The sequence below is a fragment of the Ostrinia furnacalis genome, unplaced genomic scaffold (genome assembly GCF_004193835.3).
Source record: "Ostrinia furnacalis isolate ACB-3 unplaced genomic scaffold, ASM419383v2 OfSCF4792, whole genome shotgun sequence".
NCBI classification, from domain to species: Eukaryota; Metazoa; Arthropoda; class Insecta; order Lepidoptera; family Crambidae; genus Ostrinia; species Ostrinia furnacalis.
Window position 1 is genome coordinate 132,394 of NW_021135031.1, and position 20,276 is coordinate 152,669.

The 20,276-nt window shown below is 37.4% G+C and overlaps 2 protein-coding genes across 3 annotated transcripts in view; one reads left to right on the plus strand and one right to left on the minus strand.

The window, feature by feature from the left end:
• The window catches only part of Brf (Brf RNA polymerase III subunit), a 31,366-nt gene extending 29,607 nt beyond the window's left edge, over window positions 1-1,759 (minus strand). The window contains exons 1-4 of the mRNA XM_028314583.1: window positions 1,660-1,759; window positions 1,316-1,533; window positions 1,008-1,232; window positions 295-399 (exon numbers count right to left, since the gene is read on the minus strand). Coding sequence (XP_028170384.1) covers window positions 295-399; window positions 1,008-1,232; window positions 1,316-1,529 — 544 coding nt within the window. The 5' untranslated portion in view covers window positions 1,530-1,533; window positions 1,660-1,759. The remainder of the gene's footprint in view (window positions 1-294; window positions 400-1,007; window positions 1,233-1,315; window positions 1,534-1,659) is intronic.
• Window positions 1,760-2,792: 1,033 nt separating this feature from the next.
• Window positions 2,793-20,276, plus strand: part of kay (transcription factor kayak) — a 35,566-nt gene continuing 18,082 nt past the window's right edge. Inside the window, exon 1 of one of the 2 annotated variants that reach the window (XM_028314568.1) lies at window positions 2,793-3,305. In XM_028314568.1, coding sequence (XP_028170369.1) covers window positions 3,171-3,305 — 135 coding nt within the window. In that variant the 5' untranslated portion in view covers window positions 2,793-3,170. Of the gene's footprint in view, window positions 3,306-9,999; window positions 10,272-20,276 lie in introns of those variants that run through there. The other variant, XM_028314570.1, reaches the window with a different exon arrangement.

Consider the following 20,276-nt stretch of genomic DNA (forward strand, 5'->3'; position numbering starts at 1 on the left):
GATCTTTGCGATCCACAAATAGAATTTTTTACCTTTTAACCTTTAAATATTATTACCTAGTTAAGCTAGTTTTGTTGGCAATGGTATTTTTAAATATTTGTAACTGTAACAACCTATTTTATTCATAACCTTTTCAAAACAAACACTTGATAGTGCAGAAATCAACAAAATATGTAAAATTAAACTTTAAAGCACCTTTCATATATTACTGTTTTGCAATAAATTGAGTATCAGTATTGCGCTAATTTGACACCAATATACATCATCACACAAAATACTAAATAAAGCACTTACCTGTAGGAGGAATGTTGATGCAAAGTGCTCTAGACAGCCTGAAATATGCTCGGCCCAGTTGATAACAGCAGATTTGTAGAGCGTCGCTGATATCAATCAAGAGATCTGGGCTATTAGTGAAGGATATTATTACATTGTTAGAAGAAGTCGGTTAATTACTGGATTAAAAGATGTAAGATATAAAATAAAAATAAAATAATGATACTTCAGCCAGTGAAATCACCATAATATTAGTGTTAGGGTCTTACTAGACGTTAGATAAATTAAAAGGCGGACTGTATTTCATAGGTGTAATGATTAAATAATTATATTGCTAGTTCGCGCCTACGTGGGAGGGCCGCGTCTGACACCGGTGACGGTCGTGAGGCTGAGTGGGCGTCGGGCACGTACGGAGTGTGCCGGCGCCTCGCGTGGAGACGATGATGGCCGATCGATGTCGAAGAAGCCCGAGGACCCGAGAAGCGCCAACAATTAGAATTTAAAAACAGAGAGTCCACTATGTGTATTTCAACATTTTTAGCTCTGGCTGTTTCAGACGTTTCTAGATAAATACATTTTGATAGGGTAACATTTCACCAGTAAAAAATCCTGAGAAGTAAGTATAGTAGCATTTAGTCAAACCTAGTAGATATTTTAATATTCCAGCTAAAAAGCTTGAACATTCTTTAGGTGGGTACATAAAAAGGTGCAATTATTGGTTATGTAAAGGATACGGGCTGTGCCTTCAGTCCTGCAGGTCATGTACACACAGGCCGCTTGAGTGTGGCTGGCTGGCCGGCCGATGGTCAAATGCCGCGACAACGCCATTTTGAAGAAGTTGCAGGCAATGTCTATGCACTGCTGGTTCAAACGGAGCTGCTGACAGAGCGTCGTGATGCCATCTCTTGCCTTTCTTAGCGTGATCTCCCGTGATTCTTGACCAATTCCAGCATGGAAGGCTACAAAAACAGTTTTTTTAAAACAGGTCTAACTAAAGGAAAATAATATAAGTAGGTACCTACATAAAAATATTTTTTTATACCTCGACCAAATCCAGTGGCTCCTCCTTTTGTCTCCGCAGACACGAACTGCCCTATCGCAGATGCACCACCATGAGCAGATTCTTGGAACTCAACTTCGGCGACAATAATGTTGTCTTCCAGCACCGTGCCGCAGCTTGTACACACTGCATCTCCTCGGGCCGGATCTACTTCTATCTCGGAAGATCCACAATGCTTGCATTTTTTCCCAGACATAGTGCTAAAACAAGATTAATTACTTTAAAAACTAAGAACATGGTAATTAGCACATTCATTAAATGTTAGAAGACAATCCATCTTATCGGCGTCATTTATTAAAGCGGTGGCTTTTAATTATTTCTATTAACTGGGAATAAAAGTTTTACTAATAAATTACAAGTTTTTCGATCAATTTTCCATAAAACTGCATCAATCAAATCACATGGACCACGATTCACGAATGAAAACAATTCGTAGTTGTCAATTTTTGACAATCAATCCGTCTCACTGACAGCTTAAACTTTTTTCATTTCATCGGAACGAATCAAAGATATATCACAATAAATATAAAAATAACGTTACTGGTATTCGCCGAAATATAAAAAAAGATTATGCTGTTTCCTGTATGCCTGTATGCTCCTTCTCTTCTTTGAACACATCGTGTTGTACACTGCCCTCAGAAAAAAGAAGCAGAGGCCTATGGAATATTTCACCCTGTCTGTTGCACTGCACATCCTAAACTATAGCACTTCTTCGACCACTGGTTTTACCACTGTACCCTCAGAAAAAGAAAAGAAGAGGCTTAGAAAGCAGCTCATGACGTACTCTCTCTCCTGTTAAGTTATGCCACACTGATCACTGATTGAATTGATTATTCCTACTATTATAACTATCGAAATACTGTACGTGCTAGCAGTAGCAGTGTCTTTTTAATAGATAAAAAGATAACTTGGCAAGAGTCTAGCCAGTCTAGCTTAATCAAGAGGTAGGATAGGGATCTTCAGAGACCTACAGTCAATAAAAAAATCAAACGATGCAATGAGATGTTTGATGATGAAACGACGATGTATGAAAGTTTTTTTACCCAACTACGCCAGAAAAAGGGTTATGTTTTTACTTTCAAATCTTTCACTTCTAGTTATGTGTATGTGTGTAAGGAAAATGTACTGTGAACTCTCCCATTCCCATAAAACCACATTAAACTATTTAATTTTACATTACTTAATAAAGCAAATAATAAAATTACATAAAACTTCAATGACGAAATTTTATTTGATCGTTCTATACATGTCTGCGCATGCATGTGAACAGTTTTGGTTATGGTTTCGTTTATGGTTTGGCAACGAGCAATGGACATCAAATATTATTTCACAACCAACCATGTTTTTATTTCTTCTCCTAATGGTTGACGTCATAAGAGCGAATGCGTGCTATTGGTCGACTATCACGCCATATTCTTATTTTACACGGGTGATATCACCCTCCAAATTTTGTAGGCTAAAGTAGGACGTCGTAAGTTAGCGATATTAGCTGGCAGTTAAGCCTTTTTGTTGTGGTTAGCTTGAAATTCTTATTGAGAAGGGCATCCCCAAAGCGACGACGACGTCATCGCTTGTGCATTTGTTGAAGTGATGAGTCACCATTGTTGTGAACACCGTGCTCTTTCGTAGTTTGGCGTTTTGATATTTTGATTTTTCTGTCATCTTTGAACTGTCAGATGAAATTGCGTGATTTGTTTGATAGCTGCTTTGATAACGCGGAAATAAATTGATTCGGGCCATTTGGATCGTTTTAACATTTCAAGTACTTTATTGCGTAAATTGCAGTTCGAGTGTAGTCTGGAACTTTTTGAAAATACAGTGTTATTGAAAAGAACTGATGACAATGAAGCTGGAAGTTAGTGACAGCCATTCGAACCACTCCGACTTCTCCTGTGATGACAGTCAATCTTCACAGGGGTCCTCCACAAATGACTTCGTGTCCTCGGTGCCAACCTCCAGACCTTTGCTCTCGGTAAGTGGTAGACATGCAGTACCGAAACGTTAAACTGCGTAGCAAAATCTACAAGTTTGTGGAATGTTCCTCTTTAAAAAGTTTTCAGTTTATAATACAATGATCAAAACATTCCTTGTATGCCTAAAGTTTAACTTTAGCATCTAAATCTTAAACTTTAGTATCTCTAATAAATTTTGTCTAAGATTTAAGTATAAGACTAATGCCCGTTTTCACCATCAATCCCTAATTTTTAAGTGACCCCTATGGTAACACATAACAGGAAATTTGTTTTCAAAGGGGTCACTTAAAAATTAGGGATTGATGGTGAAAACGGGCATTATAAAATTATAGTAGGTACCTATTTCATGTATAATGTATGTTAATGTAATAACTTTGTGTATCATTAGAGTGGACACATTATTTGTTAAACATCCTTCCTGTAATTGTAATAACATTAGCTATATTTTAGGGTTATTTTCTACCTAAGTAACTAGTATCCTCAAATGTAATTGTTTCCTCATAATTTTGTTTTGTGGATAATGTTAATTTAAATGTTTTCAGTAATATATTACGCCTAACCTCCCTAAATAAATTGTTGGATAAAAGTGTATTTTATGATATTAAACTAGTCTATTTTGTTGTGTCTTGTGAAAAATATAGATAAATAAATGTAGGAAATATGTGTTTAGAGTTTTGAAAGAATATTATTACTTATCTCTTTCGAGAAATGTCCATCATCACCATCAACATCGTCATAATTCCTACTTTTATAGGTAATGCTAGTTTTAAAACGTAAAAATATCATGTTCTTCCTTATGCTGCTACACATCATGTTCTTCCATTAACTTAGGCAAATGTTAAAAAAATATCTCAGTATGACAGTGTTTTTGAAATGTGTTGTCAATTAGTGCAATCATAATTAACTTTAAAAAAAAATAAAACCGACTTCAAATGCGTGAACACAAAAAAAAACTAAAAATTGAAAATATTGCGTATAAAAAAGTTCATCCCCAATTTTCCACCCTTGGGGGTGAAATATTTTCTTCAAATTCGCATGAAACCACCCTTTTGATAATACCTATTCAACAAAAAAATAATCGTTCAAATTGATTTATAATCGGCGGAGATATTGCGTATAAAAAAGTTCATCCCCAATTATCCACCCTTGGGGGTTGTTTTTTCTATTATTAAATTTAAATGGGACCACCCTTGAGGTATTACCTATACGCCGAAAAAAGATTTGTTCAAATCGGTTCATAATTGGCGGAGTTATCGCGTATATAACAAACATAGAAAAAAAAAATACGGGTCGAATTGAGAACCTCCTCGTTTTTGAAGTCGGTTGAAAATGATACTTAAGTTTATTAAACTTATTATGATTTCTGTTAGTTCCAAATCCAGGTGAAGTGACATGCGCATTAGATGATTTATGCCATGCCCATCGATTTGATTTATTTTCTGTTGCAAAAGTAACAATACCAAGATAATGTCCAAAACACAGAAATTTTTCATTTCAATAAGCTAAACAGCTTATCAAACTTTATGGGTATTGTACAGATTCTATATTCTGTACTATAGAACTTGGTGACCTATTTTCTATTCTAAATTTCAATTGTGATTGTCATTGTGTCCAAATAATTATTTAACAGCCATATAAGGACATATTAAAATAGGTCTTTTTAGGTTATTAATTACCATATTTTTTATCTCATATTGCGTTAAATTTGTGTTTTTAATGTGAAATGGAATATGAGATAAAAGTATAATCCTGATAAACGTTGATAAGACAGCTGGCTTAGTCATCTTCATGTTGTTGTTGAATGACTCATGGCTCATATCTCATTAGACTACATTGAAGATCAATTGATCAATTGAATTTGAACCTTTTTTACTAGAACTTCATTGCAAGGGAGATTATACGACGCTAAGAAGTCAAGGCCTAGCAGAGAAAAACCCAAGTCTAGGGTATACAACAGTTTCTGAAGGACTATTGCCTGCCTGCAGCTCACTTTATTACCAAAAATATACCTTCATCGCGAGTGATCCATACCGCACTTCGTCCAATGTTATGCGCAACCCTAATCAGGACATCCGTCCATCGGGCAGGTCCCACGCTGTGCTTCGGCGTCTCCATTCAAGAACCTCTGTCAAACGTTAAAGAAGGAGCTAAGAACTGAAACCAATAACCAATAAATAACAAAGTACCAGACAAGGATTAGCGGGATTTCTCCAAAAATATTTTCCGAAGTTTCGATTGTTGCTATCCATCTCTCGCAAAACGAGATGCCAGCATGAGCGACGGTGACCGATAGATCTGAAACAGAGGTAATCGACAAATATTTTATACAGAAAACAACTGCGAAAACGTGAATCATGGGAAAATCTAAACCCGCGCCCTAACGTTATGGGCGCTATACCCTAATTACGGTCAGTCCACACAGATAGAGGCGGAAGCGGCTCGGATCGAAAGCGCTCCAGGGTCGCAATCCATTGTATTCGTTATCGGAGATGATCCCGGAGCTCTTATTACCCTATTCATACAGCTCGGGCCAGATGTCCGGGAAGTCCAGGATTTTCCCGTGACGTTTGTGTCCAGTAATTTAATTATAATTTGAAGAAAAACTACAAGCTTGGAGTATGATAAAACATTTGAGGAATCGTTAAAAAGAAGAAGAGAAGAAAACCCCAAGACTTACTTTTTTGTTTGAGAATCGTCCACTTGGAAACATAAAGTTATGGCATGCTGTAGTGCTTGTTATTACAGCACCTATGTTATCGTGTTTTTGTCCAAGGAAACACGTGTGCAAGCCAAGTCTTTTAATAATATTGTTATACCTTTGAATCATGGGATTTCCTAACAACATCCACAACCACTTACAACACAGATTGTTTCCACTTATTCATTTAATTTATATTTCTTAACATTATGGGAACCTTATTATTTCATTTGACAAAATCCCAAATANGTTTGACTGGAACGTCTTGTTGCTCAAGCTGTTTCAATAAATAAAAAAATTACAACAGCTATTATAATAAGGTAGCAATTAAATAAAACAATTAAGTAAGCATGCCGCAAGAAGGATAATACCTTAGAGCCTAGTGCCTAACTGCCTACTTAGACTCGAAACAAAAAGACTACCATTAATTAATGTTTATGTTTCCCGTAGCAGACCACATTACTCGTACGAGTTTTTGTTTTTCAACTAGCATGTTTTGACCGTGGTATTAAGTTCGAGCAGGTTTGTACGAGGAAAATGTAGCGGGCGTCGAGTGCGATGACGTCATCACTTCGAGGAAAACTCGCGGCCGCGGCTCCGGCCCACGCGTCTCTGCCAATAAGGATCACGCACACTTTACGTGAAGTTAACTGAACGTTAATGAAATCGACGTTTTGTCACCGTTACATTTGGTTGCTATGCAAATTGAAAATACTAGCATACGCAACGCACGCTATTGTTCAAAAACTTTGGAAAACATTAGAAAATATTACCTTTAAAAAGAAGAGTTCATTTGAATACAATTTGTCGCAAGTCGCAAACTTGCGCTACCAATCCTGGATTTTGGAAAAGAAACAGACCAAAGGGGACACTCACTTGGAAAATCCATAGCTTATACTAAGGATAACAACATTACATTTTTTGGTGTGGATGTACTCAAGCTTGAGGCAGGCGCATTCCGTGACAGTTTGACCGACTGAGATCCACACGAGTCGCAGGCAGATGCTAGTAATAATTTGACTTATTTGACACAACATGCAGATCATGCATGACTAAAACTCCATGCTCATTGAAGAACATAACAATTTAAAATGTTAGGCAGTTTCAATTTGGAAGTTGTTATTGTGATGTGACATTAGGTGTGCGCCCTGGATAAACGTCTAGATCAAGGTGACACCACAGTAGATAAATTAATATATATACTGTGGTGACACTAACATAAGGAGGCGATCAGAGACCTACAATGAGTATATATACGGTGAGATGACCCACATTAGAGGTGTAGGATTACCAACTGCCGCTCTCATTAAATGAAATGATCCGATTGGTTTGGTTGAATGAAATTATTGCCCTGATATATTTATTTGTTCAAAAGTCTTCAAAATTATTTGGTGTAAGCAAGCACATCAATTCCACTAAAACCTATGCAGCCGACATAATAAATATGTAGAGGCGTAGGTCCGAAAAATGAAAGACGAGCAAATCCACGCAATAGCTAATTGCATCTAGTAAATCCGTTCCTCCATAAGATCTGCCTTTTGCCCAAACTGTTTATTTTACATGGAGTTTACCAGATTCAACCTTAAAAGATTTTTTTTGGAATATATTCAATTTCGATTATTAGCATTATGGAGGCCTACTTTCATGTGATCCAGCGATAAAGGCCGATGAGAACACGTTTATTTGCGATCGTGACCGCACTCTAGTTCGTGGAGTCGGCCCCTGAACTCCTGGAAACCTTCGTTCGCGTGACCGCCGCCGACCTTGAACTGCCGCCCTTGTCAAGTGATTCAACAAAATAGTTCTATACCGTTCCGATACATAAACGATAACAAACACGTCATGTACCACATCAATTTAGTGTCAGGTGCACTCAATAAAACGAATATGAAGTATGTTTCAGTTATGTAGGTACATACTAGTTCTATTGTGTACTGTGTGCTAGGTGTAAGGTAGATAAATAACTAATTAACGAGTAACTTCTGCGATCAACGATTTCGCTGTTAATTTCTTATCCAAAAGCATAAATGAAGATTAAAATTTATAATCTTGAAAGTAAGAAGAATAAGACCATTTCAAGTTATTTTTTTGCCAAAAAAGCACCCCATTTTTCTCCCATTTCCAATATTTTTGTCTCTAGGTACACCAAAAACAGTAAAAAATGGCTTATAGTTGTGGACGAAAGAATACCTATGTAGGTACTTCCCTTTCAGTGTGGGTTGATGATACAACAAAAGCACATCACTTAATGGTTGCTGACATGCCTCAAGAGTCAAGTGAGATTTTATGAACCGTTATATTTTTCAAACTTTCAAGCCTACCAAGCTGGGAACTGGGAACAGTTCCAAAAACAGATAATTTATCAATGTGTGTCAGTTCCATGAAAATAAGAATTTTCAACAACACGAAGCAGGCAGGACAAAACCTGAAGGAAAAATATAATATTTCTGCCAAGTTAAACATTTTAGTACCACGCCCTGTCTATACAAGTTATTATCATTTAATTCTAAGGACAATGTATTTATGGAACACTTCTAGCACAGCTGATAAAACAAGGAAAACAGACACCAGCTACAGCAGTTTACAGTCGAAACAGTTCCTCGAGTTTTGATAGTACATAATATGTTATTTCCTGTAAACATTACGTGTGTTACACCAATATGACGTCATTGTGATATGAAATCAATGAACATCAAGTCATCAGACTGCGTGGCCACTATCCACGCCCAACCTATTACGAGATTACGACCTATTGTAATAGCGTGTAAATACTATGTAATTGTATAACAGAATAGCTGGTTTTACACTAATGATCTTCAGTCTACCTAGGGCATGCATAACTCGTCTCTATTATTCTGAATACTGTTACAGACTTCACCATGTTCTCTTCCTCATATTGTCCAGAAACTCATCATGTTTTCAAGCAAAGAAGATGTACCTACAGAAGAATTCCAACAAAATTTCTTTATAAGGGTGTTGTTGGCCTTCATAAGAGATTTTCAACTCACGCGCATGATATTTGCCTGACTTGACCTAGTTCTTCTGTCTATTGTTCCCATACCATAAATAGAAAAGATCCTACTGCATTACGTATCACCATTACAATGGTTAGTCTTATTTGCAAACTTTTAACTACTCTGAATAATTAGAATGGAAGAAGAACCAAATACACGTTTCAATATTACGGAATCAATTCCGTCATAATGATATTGTGATTTGGGAAAACGGTACAAAATATCAAACATGTTTAAAAAGCAGTTCATTATTGCATCATTATGCGTTTATCGTCATTTGCATAGGCATGTAGCGTATCGGTTCACCACATGCCGATAAAAATGTGGCTAGATTTACTCCTAGCCTAGCGTATTGTTCTTAAGCCTTGTTGGTGGTAATGAATCATCTGATACCTACAAATGGTACCTAAACAATGGTTTAGTTACTTCTGAACCCTTTGCAATTACTGGTTATTGTCTTTTACTTATTTGAGCAATATTGTTCAGTAAGTTGTTGTGGATCGCTAATGACCTACTTTGCCATATTGGATTAATCATGTCAATTTATTGTTCTTCTTGTTGTGGCGCTTTGAATACATGTAACAAAACGATATGCAAAAGTGCCTGTTTTTGACGAGATGATTTATTCTTAAAATTCTTCCACAAATTCTTTAAACTCTTTAAATTTTTACACATGTTTTTTCATTGCTGTCAAAGTTTTGTTTATCTTGTTTGGTTCAATTTTTCTGGCACCGGTATCGGAAGCTAAAGGTATAGCATCATCCACATTCGTGTCATTCAAAAACTATTCCCTGAATCACTGAAATTAACTGCCATCGAGAACTTGTAAAAAATTTGGCTCAGTCTGCGAATTGTTTGGATACTTGGCGACATAAGCCCCTTTGGTTTTGGAGGCGTGGTTGCGCGTGCGCGGTGCGGTTGTCTGCCATCGTACAAAACCGGCCACGAGCGCGGCAACTTACTCAGTCTGATATAAAGCATTCTAGCGTACTGTTACANCGTTCATAGTTGATCAAGGCTTCGTACATGAGTCATACTCTTATCACAGTGAATTGACACGCCGTGTTACGTGAACTCTTGAATTGTGCTGTTCAATCATTTTTGTAATTTGTGAATAATTTTTTGGACGGTTGTTGTGAAAGACAGTATTCATGTCTCAGCTGGTGCCATACCATATCAGCGGCGAGCAAGACGACAGTCTGATGTTCGCTACCATGTTCGACTACCAGACAGATGAATATAACAAGCCAATGGTGAGTTTACTTAAACAATTGAAACAGTGTCACCAAAAATTTTACATTCCTAACTGCGTCGGCAGAAGTTTCCGAACTTTGTAAACAACTTTCTCAAACCCCGCCACCTAGATTCGTGGGTATTTCATAATATTTTTTATGATTTCGTTAATCATTGAATTCCCAAGATGTTTTTTTTATCCAAGATAAAAAAAACACCATTTGAAATTTTCTTTTGTTTTGTTATTTTATTATTTTATTTTTTATTTTATTTTATTGTTAGGAAAACAAACAGCATTCTATAACACATATAGATATATATAGATATATATATTATCATCAGTAATTTTAGTGTTTAGATATATCACACTGATAAAAACGATAAATCTGGCAAACTTCTATCAAGGTGAATGTTCGTAATACAAGTTTAAATGTTTAAATAAATAAATAAATAACTTGCCTTCTCATCTCATAGACTAAATTTATTTTAATGTTACCTACTCTACCTAGCCGTATCCTTGTTAAAATTCCTGTCACTTTAACTTTCAACTTAATTCAGGCTAGTGTGCGAGAAGGATGACGCTATTATTGTAGGTATCGATACTTAAAATTATTTATCAAAAAAAAATTTGCACTGTTTTGTTCGAACTTCAAATGTTTGTTTACGTCTGATACTGGCAGGTAGCGTACGTTCTAGAAAAATGTTTATCAAAACAGTTCATGTATGTAAATGTGTAGATTACAATTTTATTGTATTTTTTAAAAAGAATACAAGAATAATAATTATAATTACTACAAATGCATAAATATAAGTTAATTTATCTATCTAGTTCAATTTAATATAATGAAAACTTAGTGAAAAGGAAAAATATAAGTTTTTCATTCATGACAAGTTTGTCTTGATGTAACATAGATGGCGCTACTGGTTACAAACTTTAATTTCTTTTCTTTTTAATGAACTGTTTCTAAAATGGTTTGTATTTAATTGGTGATGTAATGTTTTTATCGTACCTAATTATGTTATTGACTCGATTCGTAATTAAAATTACCGATATTTATCTATCTATTATTTGTTAGTAGCTACGATAATCCTGTAATTGTATATGAATTACCTACTAACAGTTTTAGTATTGTTACTAATTAATTGTATAAATACATAGCTAAATATTTAATTTGTGCCTAATATCTATGAAGGCAATATTACTGATCCCAAATTAAAAACATTTCTTTTTATTATACATACCTAATAATATTCGGGTTGTAGTGTAGTTAATGGTTTTATTAACATTGGCTTACTAAGGTCGTTAATTAGTGATAAGTAATTATTACAAACAAAATAAATAAAGTTACACCAATCAAGTGCCCGTACCGTAACAGATCGCATCTGATCAAAGAACTAGATCTAGCTAAATAGAACGTTTGTCCTATCAAAAAGTTCTGGTAAATACTCTGACGTCACAGATCGCGCGAGCGGTGACGTCACCGCGATGACGTCATCCGCGAAGGCCTCGCCACGCGCGTCGCGCCAAAGTTCCACGAACTCTGCAGCTGTGGTGTGCCATTATTATAATGCCTTTACTTTGTATAATTTGTAACGTCTTTCGTTTTTATGGAACTGCCGATATTATGCCTGTCATGCTTAATTTTATTTATTTCAAGTACTTACTTAATGCGTTTTTATACGTTCCGAGAACTAGATTTTGGAGAATTGCTCCTCTTTCAAGAATATGATTGGTTGCAGTTCACAAATTATATGAATTACACACATTCAATGTGTGCCGTCTGTCACGTACCTACATAAGTTATAATATTTAACTGAAATTGCCTACCCTTCCTATGTAAGAAAATCTTGACTAGACAACTAATAAGTCCTGGGTAGGCTATGTAATGTAATTTACCGCAAAACGAAATTGTATTTATTGAACAAAAACAAGTTATTAAATCACTAACGTCACAAAACCGCAGACTTGTTTACTTTCAAAAACTACTAATGCTATGCATGAATGAAATCCTTGGATTTTCCCAGTGTAACGTGCGGTGCTGCATGCGGCCTTTTCAGAAAGGCATCATTATTACATCCATTTACCTTTTATTTATTTATGACTATATCTCGCTCGACCGCATAGGTTTTGATCGGACACAAGAAATTATGTTCCCCATGCAAACTTTCATCAGGAGTAATTTTTGCTATAAATGATAGCGTGCTATTTATCTCCATACCAAAATTCATCAATATTAGTTCTGCTATCTAGGCGCGAAAACGTGAAACGTTCATTAAAATAAACATGATTCGTAAACCTACCATTTCAAGTAGATACGAATCCCGCTTCGCAATTGAGTCCTGATTTGTGACGTCAATCATGTCAATGGCTATTGCGGCTGCGTTCTAGAAACAACTGATCTTTTAGGATCTGATAAACGAGGCTATCAATTGCGCAACTGCGCAAGCGCAACCGGACCCGGTGGCGCGATGGCGGGGCGGTGGCAGCAACCTTTGCGCGAAACGTCAATTCCGGCTGTCTTGACCCACATTACACGCTTGTGAAATTTCTCCTGCGACCGCGCTTCCAAGAACGCATTGCCACCGGGGATTCCCCACAACACGCCACCTTGTAATTTTTTTCCGCCCTGTCTATTCAAGGTTCCATGATTGTAATTTCTTGCACGGTTTCCTAAACTTCTCACGTCATTAGCGATGTTCTTTCTTTGTCTGTTATCAGGTCGTCATCAATAGGGGAGAATTTCATCAGATTTAAATTATTCATGAACACGAGCACGACTAACTGACCTCGACACAAATTGGCAGTTTCAGGGATTATTCTGTAGAGGAGGATTATAGTCTTGCTAAAACCGGAAAATCCAAGAAAATTTCAATCTGAGCAAAATACCACGACTCGCTGGCCTATTAGGTATATCAAACAAAACATTACAGAAGTTTATGTAATAACAGCAGCTGTGGTATCCTCTGCTCCATTTAGTGTTAAACTCTTAAGTAATGATTGACCTCGCAGACCCTAACAGATGTGTTTGATTGGGCGACACCTAATGGATGTCACCAACTCGGCCAATGCGCGCCGGATGTGCGCAATTTAGACTAATAGCAGCAATAGTGGACATGGAATCGATTAGGCGATGTGATGCTTGGTGTGCAACTCATATCACGAGACGTCTAATTAAATAATAATTTAAAACCACAAAACAAACAACATAACGCTAAAAGCGTTTATCATTCGGGATTAGATAATCTTACTCGCGCGATACAGAATTCTTAGAAATAAGGTGACTCATCACCGCAAACGTCGGAAGTAAACAATTCGTACTAACATGCGACATAACGAACCGTGCCATATGCTTTTAAATCATTGATCATTTCTTAGTTTTACACTACTGGATGAATCATCGACATAGGTATTGGTCGAACTGGTTAACTTACGTTTTTTAACTTTGCAAATCATTGAAAAGTTAAGGAAATTTCTTCCTCGTTTTTGTCGCGGTATAATTTTCTTGGAATGCGTGCCTCGAGTGCCGACGAGTAGGTAAAAATTGTGACCCGCACCGCACACCTGTGTGGAGAGCACTGACGTCATATCCAAGGCATGTGCATGAGACTGAGAAACTAGTGTTATAACGTTGTTACATTTTGCAATCTGTAATCTGCACTGGAATTCCGAAGAATGTTAAATTTTTGCGGGAAGTTCTCACAACTTTAGTATCGTCAACGAAAATATTTAAATTGAGACATGTTGGATTTGTTTATCATACGTGGCATTTTTCTTAAAAACATGTTTTTGCAAACACGATTCCAACTATTTCACGTGTGAAGCATGTGCAGTTTATTTTTAGAAAGCTCCACTACGCTACTACCGTATTGATTTTAAATTCATTATAATAAATTATCCACAGTTGTAATTGATTTATAGATATAATTTATTGATCTTACCGACTGTGTAGTTGTCACTTTGTCAGGATCATTTTGATCATGAGTAGCAACCACACCAGTGCTTGCTGTAGAAACTTCTACACAAATTGCCGGGTAAACAACTGAAATATCTCCTGCTCCTATTGAATTACTTGTCGAAAACAAAGCGTCCTAATTCTTGGGTAATGGTCTGAAAGTGGCTGCCACCGCAGCAGGGTGACATTCAAGAGTTAGAACCTTTTATGTAGTTGCACAAGCTATAACAATAAAGGCTCAATAAAGAGCAAAAGTGACTTCTTTATTGCCTCTCTCGGAGATAATTTTACTTGTTATCCGTTTTGACCCATTACATAAAATGTGTCGTATTGTCTCCCCTTTTGACATTGCTCGCTTTCGAAGTCTTTATTGTCCCTTTAGGAGATAAGAAAAGACCAGTGAAAAGCGGTCATTTCGGCTAAGCGATTAAGGTTTAAGTGCATTTTAAAAAGCGTCCCGTTAATTTTTTGTAAGGAGTTTATCGTAAGTTCGTAAGCAGCAAACATTTCGCCGCTGTCATTCTTTGCGTGTCTTACTTTTCGCGTGATGTGTGTCACGTATGATAATTTAATGTAATCGTAGGCTTTTTATTGGCACCTATAAGTCAACCATCTGCATCGTATGCAATTACTTTATTTCATCACTATTTTACACCCACATATCCATTCGCGCTTTTTTGTCATCATCTAATTCATTGTTCATTAGGGTGTAATAATTATCTATGTGACATCCCAACTAATATTATAAATGCGAAAGTAACTCTGTCTGTCTGTCTGTCTGTCTGTCTGTCTGTTACGCTTTCCCGCTTAAACCTCGCAACCGATTTTGATGAAATTTGGCATAGAGATAGTTTGAGTCCCGGGAAAGAACATAGGATAGTTTTTATCCCGGTTTTTGAAACAGGGACGCGCGCGATAAAGTTTTTCTGTGACAGACAAAATTCCACGCGGGCGAAGCCGCGGGCGGAAAGCTAGNATGTGACATAATTACATAATGTGGTTAATAGATAATGTATTACTAAAAACAAATAAGTTATAATTTCAATTAAAATACCTACTAGCGAATGCGGGGTTGTGGGTGGATGGATATTAATATTTTATCAAGAAAAAAGCATTTGAAATTGGGGTCCAAAAAAGCATTAGAATTTTCCCAGGCTAATGGGTAAAACCCCTGGTTTTTACTTTTATCAATATTTTAAGGGAGTAAATAAAATTATCTTTTCTATTGTTTAATTACTAACATGCGGTAAAAAGTTCCGCAGAAAACTACCCTTAAGTGAATGTTGATCTTTTGTTTACAGTAAATCTTGCTCCTTGACAATAAATTTTACGGGTTCTTTTGTAAAGTTTACAATAGAACAACGGGTAACAATATAAAGTCATAAACAGTGATGTCTTGNAAGATGTCTTGTCTCTTCAAATATTCCGCAAACTTTAAAAAAATACGATTGGGTTTACCGCTTTACTATTGCATTCACTTCTCAAGGTCCGGGAATTCCGTTATTGAAAGATGTTCAAAAATCACGGTCCGTCGGACCTCCAGTTGGAGGTGACTCATGAGATCGGCTCGCCCGGCATCCCACCGGACGTTCTATTTATTTTGCCCGATCACTTGATTATGGGAATGGTAGTTAACTGCACCTCGATCCATTTGCATAAATGTAGCTGTATTTCGTCTTCTAAGGGCTGATTTTTCAATCATCGGATAACTTTTAACTGAAGAATAAGTTTGACACATTGACAGTTTCAGTATGGGAAATATGTCAAAATGACAAGCTTGTTCTTCAGTTAAATAATATCTGACGATTGAAAAATCAGCCCTAAAACAAAAGATTTCGCTGCATAAATTCGCAAACTTATTTCTTTGTTCTCTAGTGGAATAATAATTACGTCACAATAATAAGCATGGTACTGATATTTACAACAGCTGCGGAGTCCTTGTTCCGATTATGGGCAAGAATCGTGCTTACAGCTCAGTAGATTACTGACATTTTCCACGTTTCCGCCTTGACTGCCTTATTAAAAGATGTCATGCTTATATTTGCGATTGCAATATTTGTAATATGCGCACGTGCATTGTAATCATTGTTGTTAGTGTAAAGTATTGCGACCTGTATTTGTGTCCGATTTACATAATATTACAGCCTGGTAATTGAATTCACACTTGTTACAAATGCCTTATTCCACACATCGCCCTTCTACACAAAGACATTATTATGATTGTGGAAAGTAAATGTGTACCTTGATATCAAATTCATAATGCTATAGCGAATATAGCAGCACTTGTTTCTGTTATCGTTTTAAACAATGGCATTTATGGAACCCTACAGTCAAATGGTGCAGTAATGAGTTTATCATACCATGCATGTATTCGGGAATTCCTGTTTCAAATAATAACGTGATAGCCGATTGTGTTGCGCTCCCGCCCACTACATAATCCGTGATAGACGGCACAATACTGCACTTCCAATACCGACGCCATTATTTAATGAACCCTCGTCAGATGAAAAGGTCAAATTATTTGAAAAGATTAATCTTGTAATTTATGTGGGCCTAACGCATCTCGCCAGATTTCTCGGCTGACAGAGTGAGTTATATGACATTGATTTTATGTAACACAAAAGAAATGTGAGCTCATTTTTTTCTTGGCATCTAACCACCTCGTTTCGTTATGGGATAGTTTTGTGTATTGTGTTTTGAAATATTTTGATTTGCATCCAGATAGATTGGGTGGAATGATAATTTCACGGTATTTAGGGTTATAATGTAAACTTTTGGAATGGTTTACCTTAAATTCTCGTAAAATAAATTGCCAGTGCCAGTCGCCGGAGAGTAATGCACTCGTAAATGTTTACGGCTGCGTCTGCGCATCCATCGTCAATGTTATTTAAATCATTTTTTGATATCCCCTCAGTACATTTGTATGGCTTTAAAAATCAAGAATCTGGGGGCACGGCAGTGCCCCCACCAAGTCGAGCAAAAAAGCGGCACGGCCGTACCATCCTTTTCTCGAAGCAATTCAGGCCATTTTCGACCGCCTGTAACTTCGTTGTGGATAAAACTAGAAGGCTGAATTTTCATTAGCTATGCAGGAATTGTAAAGACACGGTATATTTAAAATTTCATTCAATTTGAACCAGTAGTTTAAGAATTATAACGGGTCAAAGTTACTTAATTTTGTCACTCACTGACTNCCAAATGTTGGTCTCGAAGCGCTGGTAGGGTAAAAAGATTATGAGACATGTAGAGGCTCCTTAAGAGCAAAATGACGATTTGTAAGAACTATTTATTAGTCTAAACAAATAAAGAAATTTTGACTTTGACTTTGACTTTGACGCCATTATTTAATGAACCCTCGTCAGATGAAAAGGTCAAATTATTTGAAAAGATTAATCTTGTAATTTATGTGGGCCTAACGCGTCTCGCCAGATTTCTCGGCTGACAGAGTGAGTTATATGACATTGATTTTCTGTAACACAAAAGAAATGTGAGCTCATTTTTTTCTTGGCATCTAACCACCTCGTTTCGTTATGGGATAGTTTTGTGTATTGTGTTTTGAAATATTTTGATTTGCATCCAGATTGATTGGGTGGAATGATAATTTCACGGTATTTAGGGTTATAATGTAAACTTTTGGAATGGTTTACCTTAAATTCTCGTAAAATAAATTGCCGGAGGGATAATTTGCACGGCACTGCCAGTCGCCGGAGAGTAATGCACTCGTAAATGTTTACGGCTGCGTCTGCGCATCCATCGTCAATGTTATTTAAATCATTTTTTGATATCCCCTCAGTACATTTGTATGGCTTTAAAAATCAAGAATTTATATTGACGCACAATATTTCACATTTACGGCATTACGTTATATGGCTGTATGGCGGATTTTGTTGCTTTGATTGCCGACCTCGGGTTTTTTATTCGTCTCATATATTTTTTTACTGAGTTTCAATCGTGTGTCTACCGCTGCTGCACTTAATGTTAACTTTATTTATTATAGTAATAACATTTGTTTAAAGAATGCGACGCGAGTTCCTTTTAAAGAATATAAAATTAACTCTCTTAGCAATGAAGCGATCATTTATTTCAATAATATGTTCGTAATTTCCGTCAACTTTGACCAGAGATTGGAAATCGACACATTTTAAATACATAATTGGTTGTTCCACCACCAATTATCAAGATAAGCCTTGATATGGACTCGGTAAACAACTGAATTAATGGGTTTCGAACGACTGCTGGCCGGCCGCAATTCTTCGAAAACAATTTTGTATTTAGCTACACCTACGCAGCTCGTAATACTGATACATCTGCAAAAGGTCACACACATGTCATGTACATACTTAGTTTGTTTCATTATTTCGATTTTCTCCGAAACAATTTTGTTAAATCTTAGACAATAATTTTAATTTTGGTGTATTTTATAATTTTTTTACAGCTTCTCAAAGTAGGTAACTCTAACAACCGGCAAACAACATTGTGTTCATAAAGAGCGTTGAACCCCAGAGTTGTCTATAGGTGATCAAACTCTACTAGGCTCTTTGAGCTCTGTCATTGCCTCCTTGATTGATCGCAGTGGAAACTGTTGTCCTTTTTAGGTCGTTGTAAAACTTGTAAACATGTTTATGTATTTTCTTCACGCATTGGCGAACTAACTAAACGCATTTAGTGTTTTCCTCAGTCCATCTTTGTCTATCCACAGGCGATCAAGTGATATTAGTAGAGTTATTTAATATAAAACTCAGGGACTTCCTCCGATCACTTTTCTTTTTTACGATGCACATTTTGGAATTCTTGCGGTCTAGCAGTAAGGTGCATTTAAAGAGTTTACGAGCAATAACTTACCCGACATTAACATGGTCTGCAAAACTTACAATTCCACAGTTTGCGGTTGGTTAATTTCTGAGTTTTGGTAGACGTCAGCAGCACTATTTCGACACCACTCTTCTTAGGTGGGCACCGCTGGCGGCTTCTCGTGCTCGACATGCTCGCACTAATTCAATTATTCCGTTTATGTAGCTGGCCGATCGCATTGCATATTGAATTTCTGCCTGCCCGACGCACCTCTAGCCCAATTAGGAGGACACTAAAAAGGGTCTGCGTTTGTTTGCGCCGCATTGTTCTCGCTGTATCTGGGCTGCCGCCATAGTTTCGCAATCGTCGGTGTTCCCTCGTCTTTTTAAGGAGTCGAAAGTTGTTGATTTTCTGCAACACGCCGAGGTGCAGTTGTGAAATTTCGCGTAGGTGCAGTGCATAATGCGCGGGGGCCCGTCTGGCCGGCGACGGGCGACGGCGGCGGTGGCGGTGCCGGGTGCCGAGGGGCGGCCGGTGGTGTTTACGATGCACCGGCGGCGGCGGCGCCGAGTGGGGCGTAGGCGTCGCCGGGGGGCGTCGCGCCAGGCTTATCAGACGGTGGCGGGGCTGGCGCGCGAGCCTCACTCCACGCTCCACCGCTGCCCGCGCGGCTGGCTGTTTCGTGCACGCGACTGACACCGGTTTAGATAACAAAAACCTTTGTCCAGCCGTAGCAATAATATTTACACACTGCGTCCTCTGCGCCGCGTAGTTTCTGAGGGGGTTTTCCGACGCCGACCGACATCTGTCAAGCGATTGTTTTCGTTGCGCGCACGCGTGTTTCGCGCTTGTTTTATCAAGTTACGACAAGTTATTGAAGTTTTATTACTGAAGATTTCATTCTGTTGAATTGTGAAGTGCCTTATTTGGATTGCAGTTAAAGGATTTTGGTGAGTTTGCAAAATCTCTGTAACTATTGTTAAGATTTGCAGCTTTCGAAGGACATTATTATTTATCTCGAATCGGAAACTGTTTTCATGTCTTTGTTATTTCACGTGATTGCAATATTTCTTGTAAAATTGCATCAGTAATAAGATTGTTGTGATTGTTTACTTCTATCTTTGAGAATGGCTTTGCCTTGTTTGGCTAAGGGTCGTGTTGTGGTCTGGTCTGCTTTGGTTAAGTTAGAGAGTTTGTGAAGGTGTGAGTACTTGTGAGTGGTGTCAGCACGACGTCGTCAGGCGGCGCGGGCGCATGTGACGCCGCGACGCTCGCGCCGTG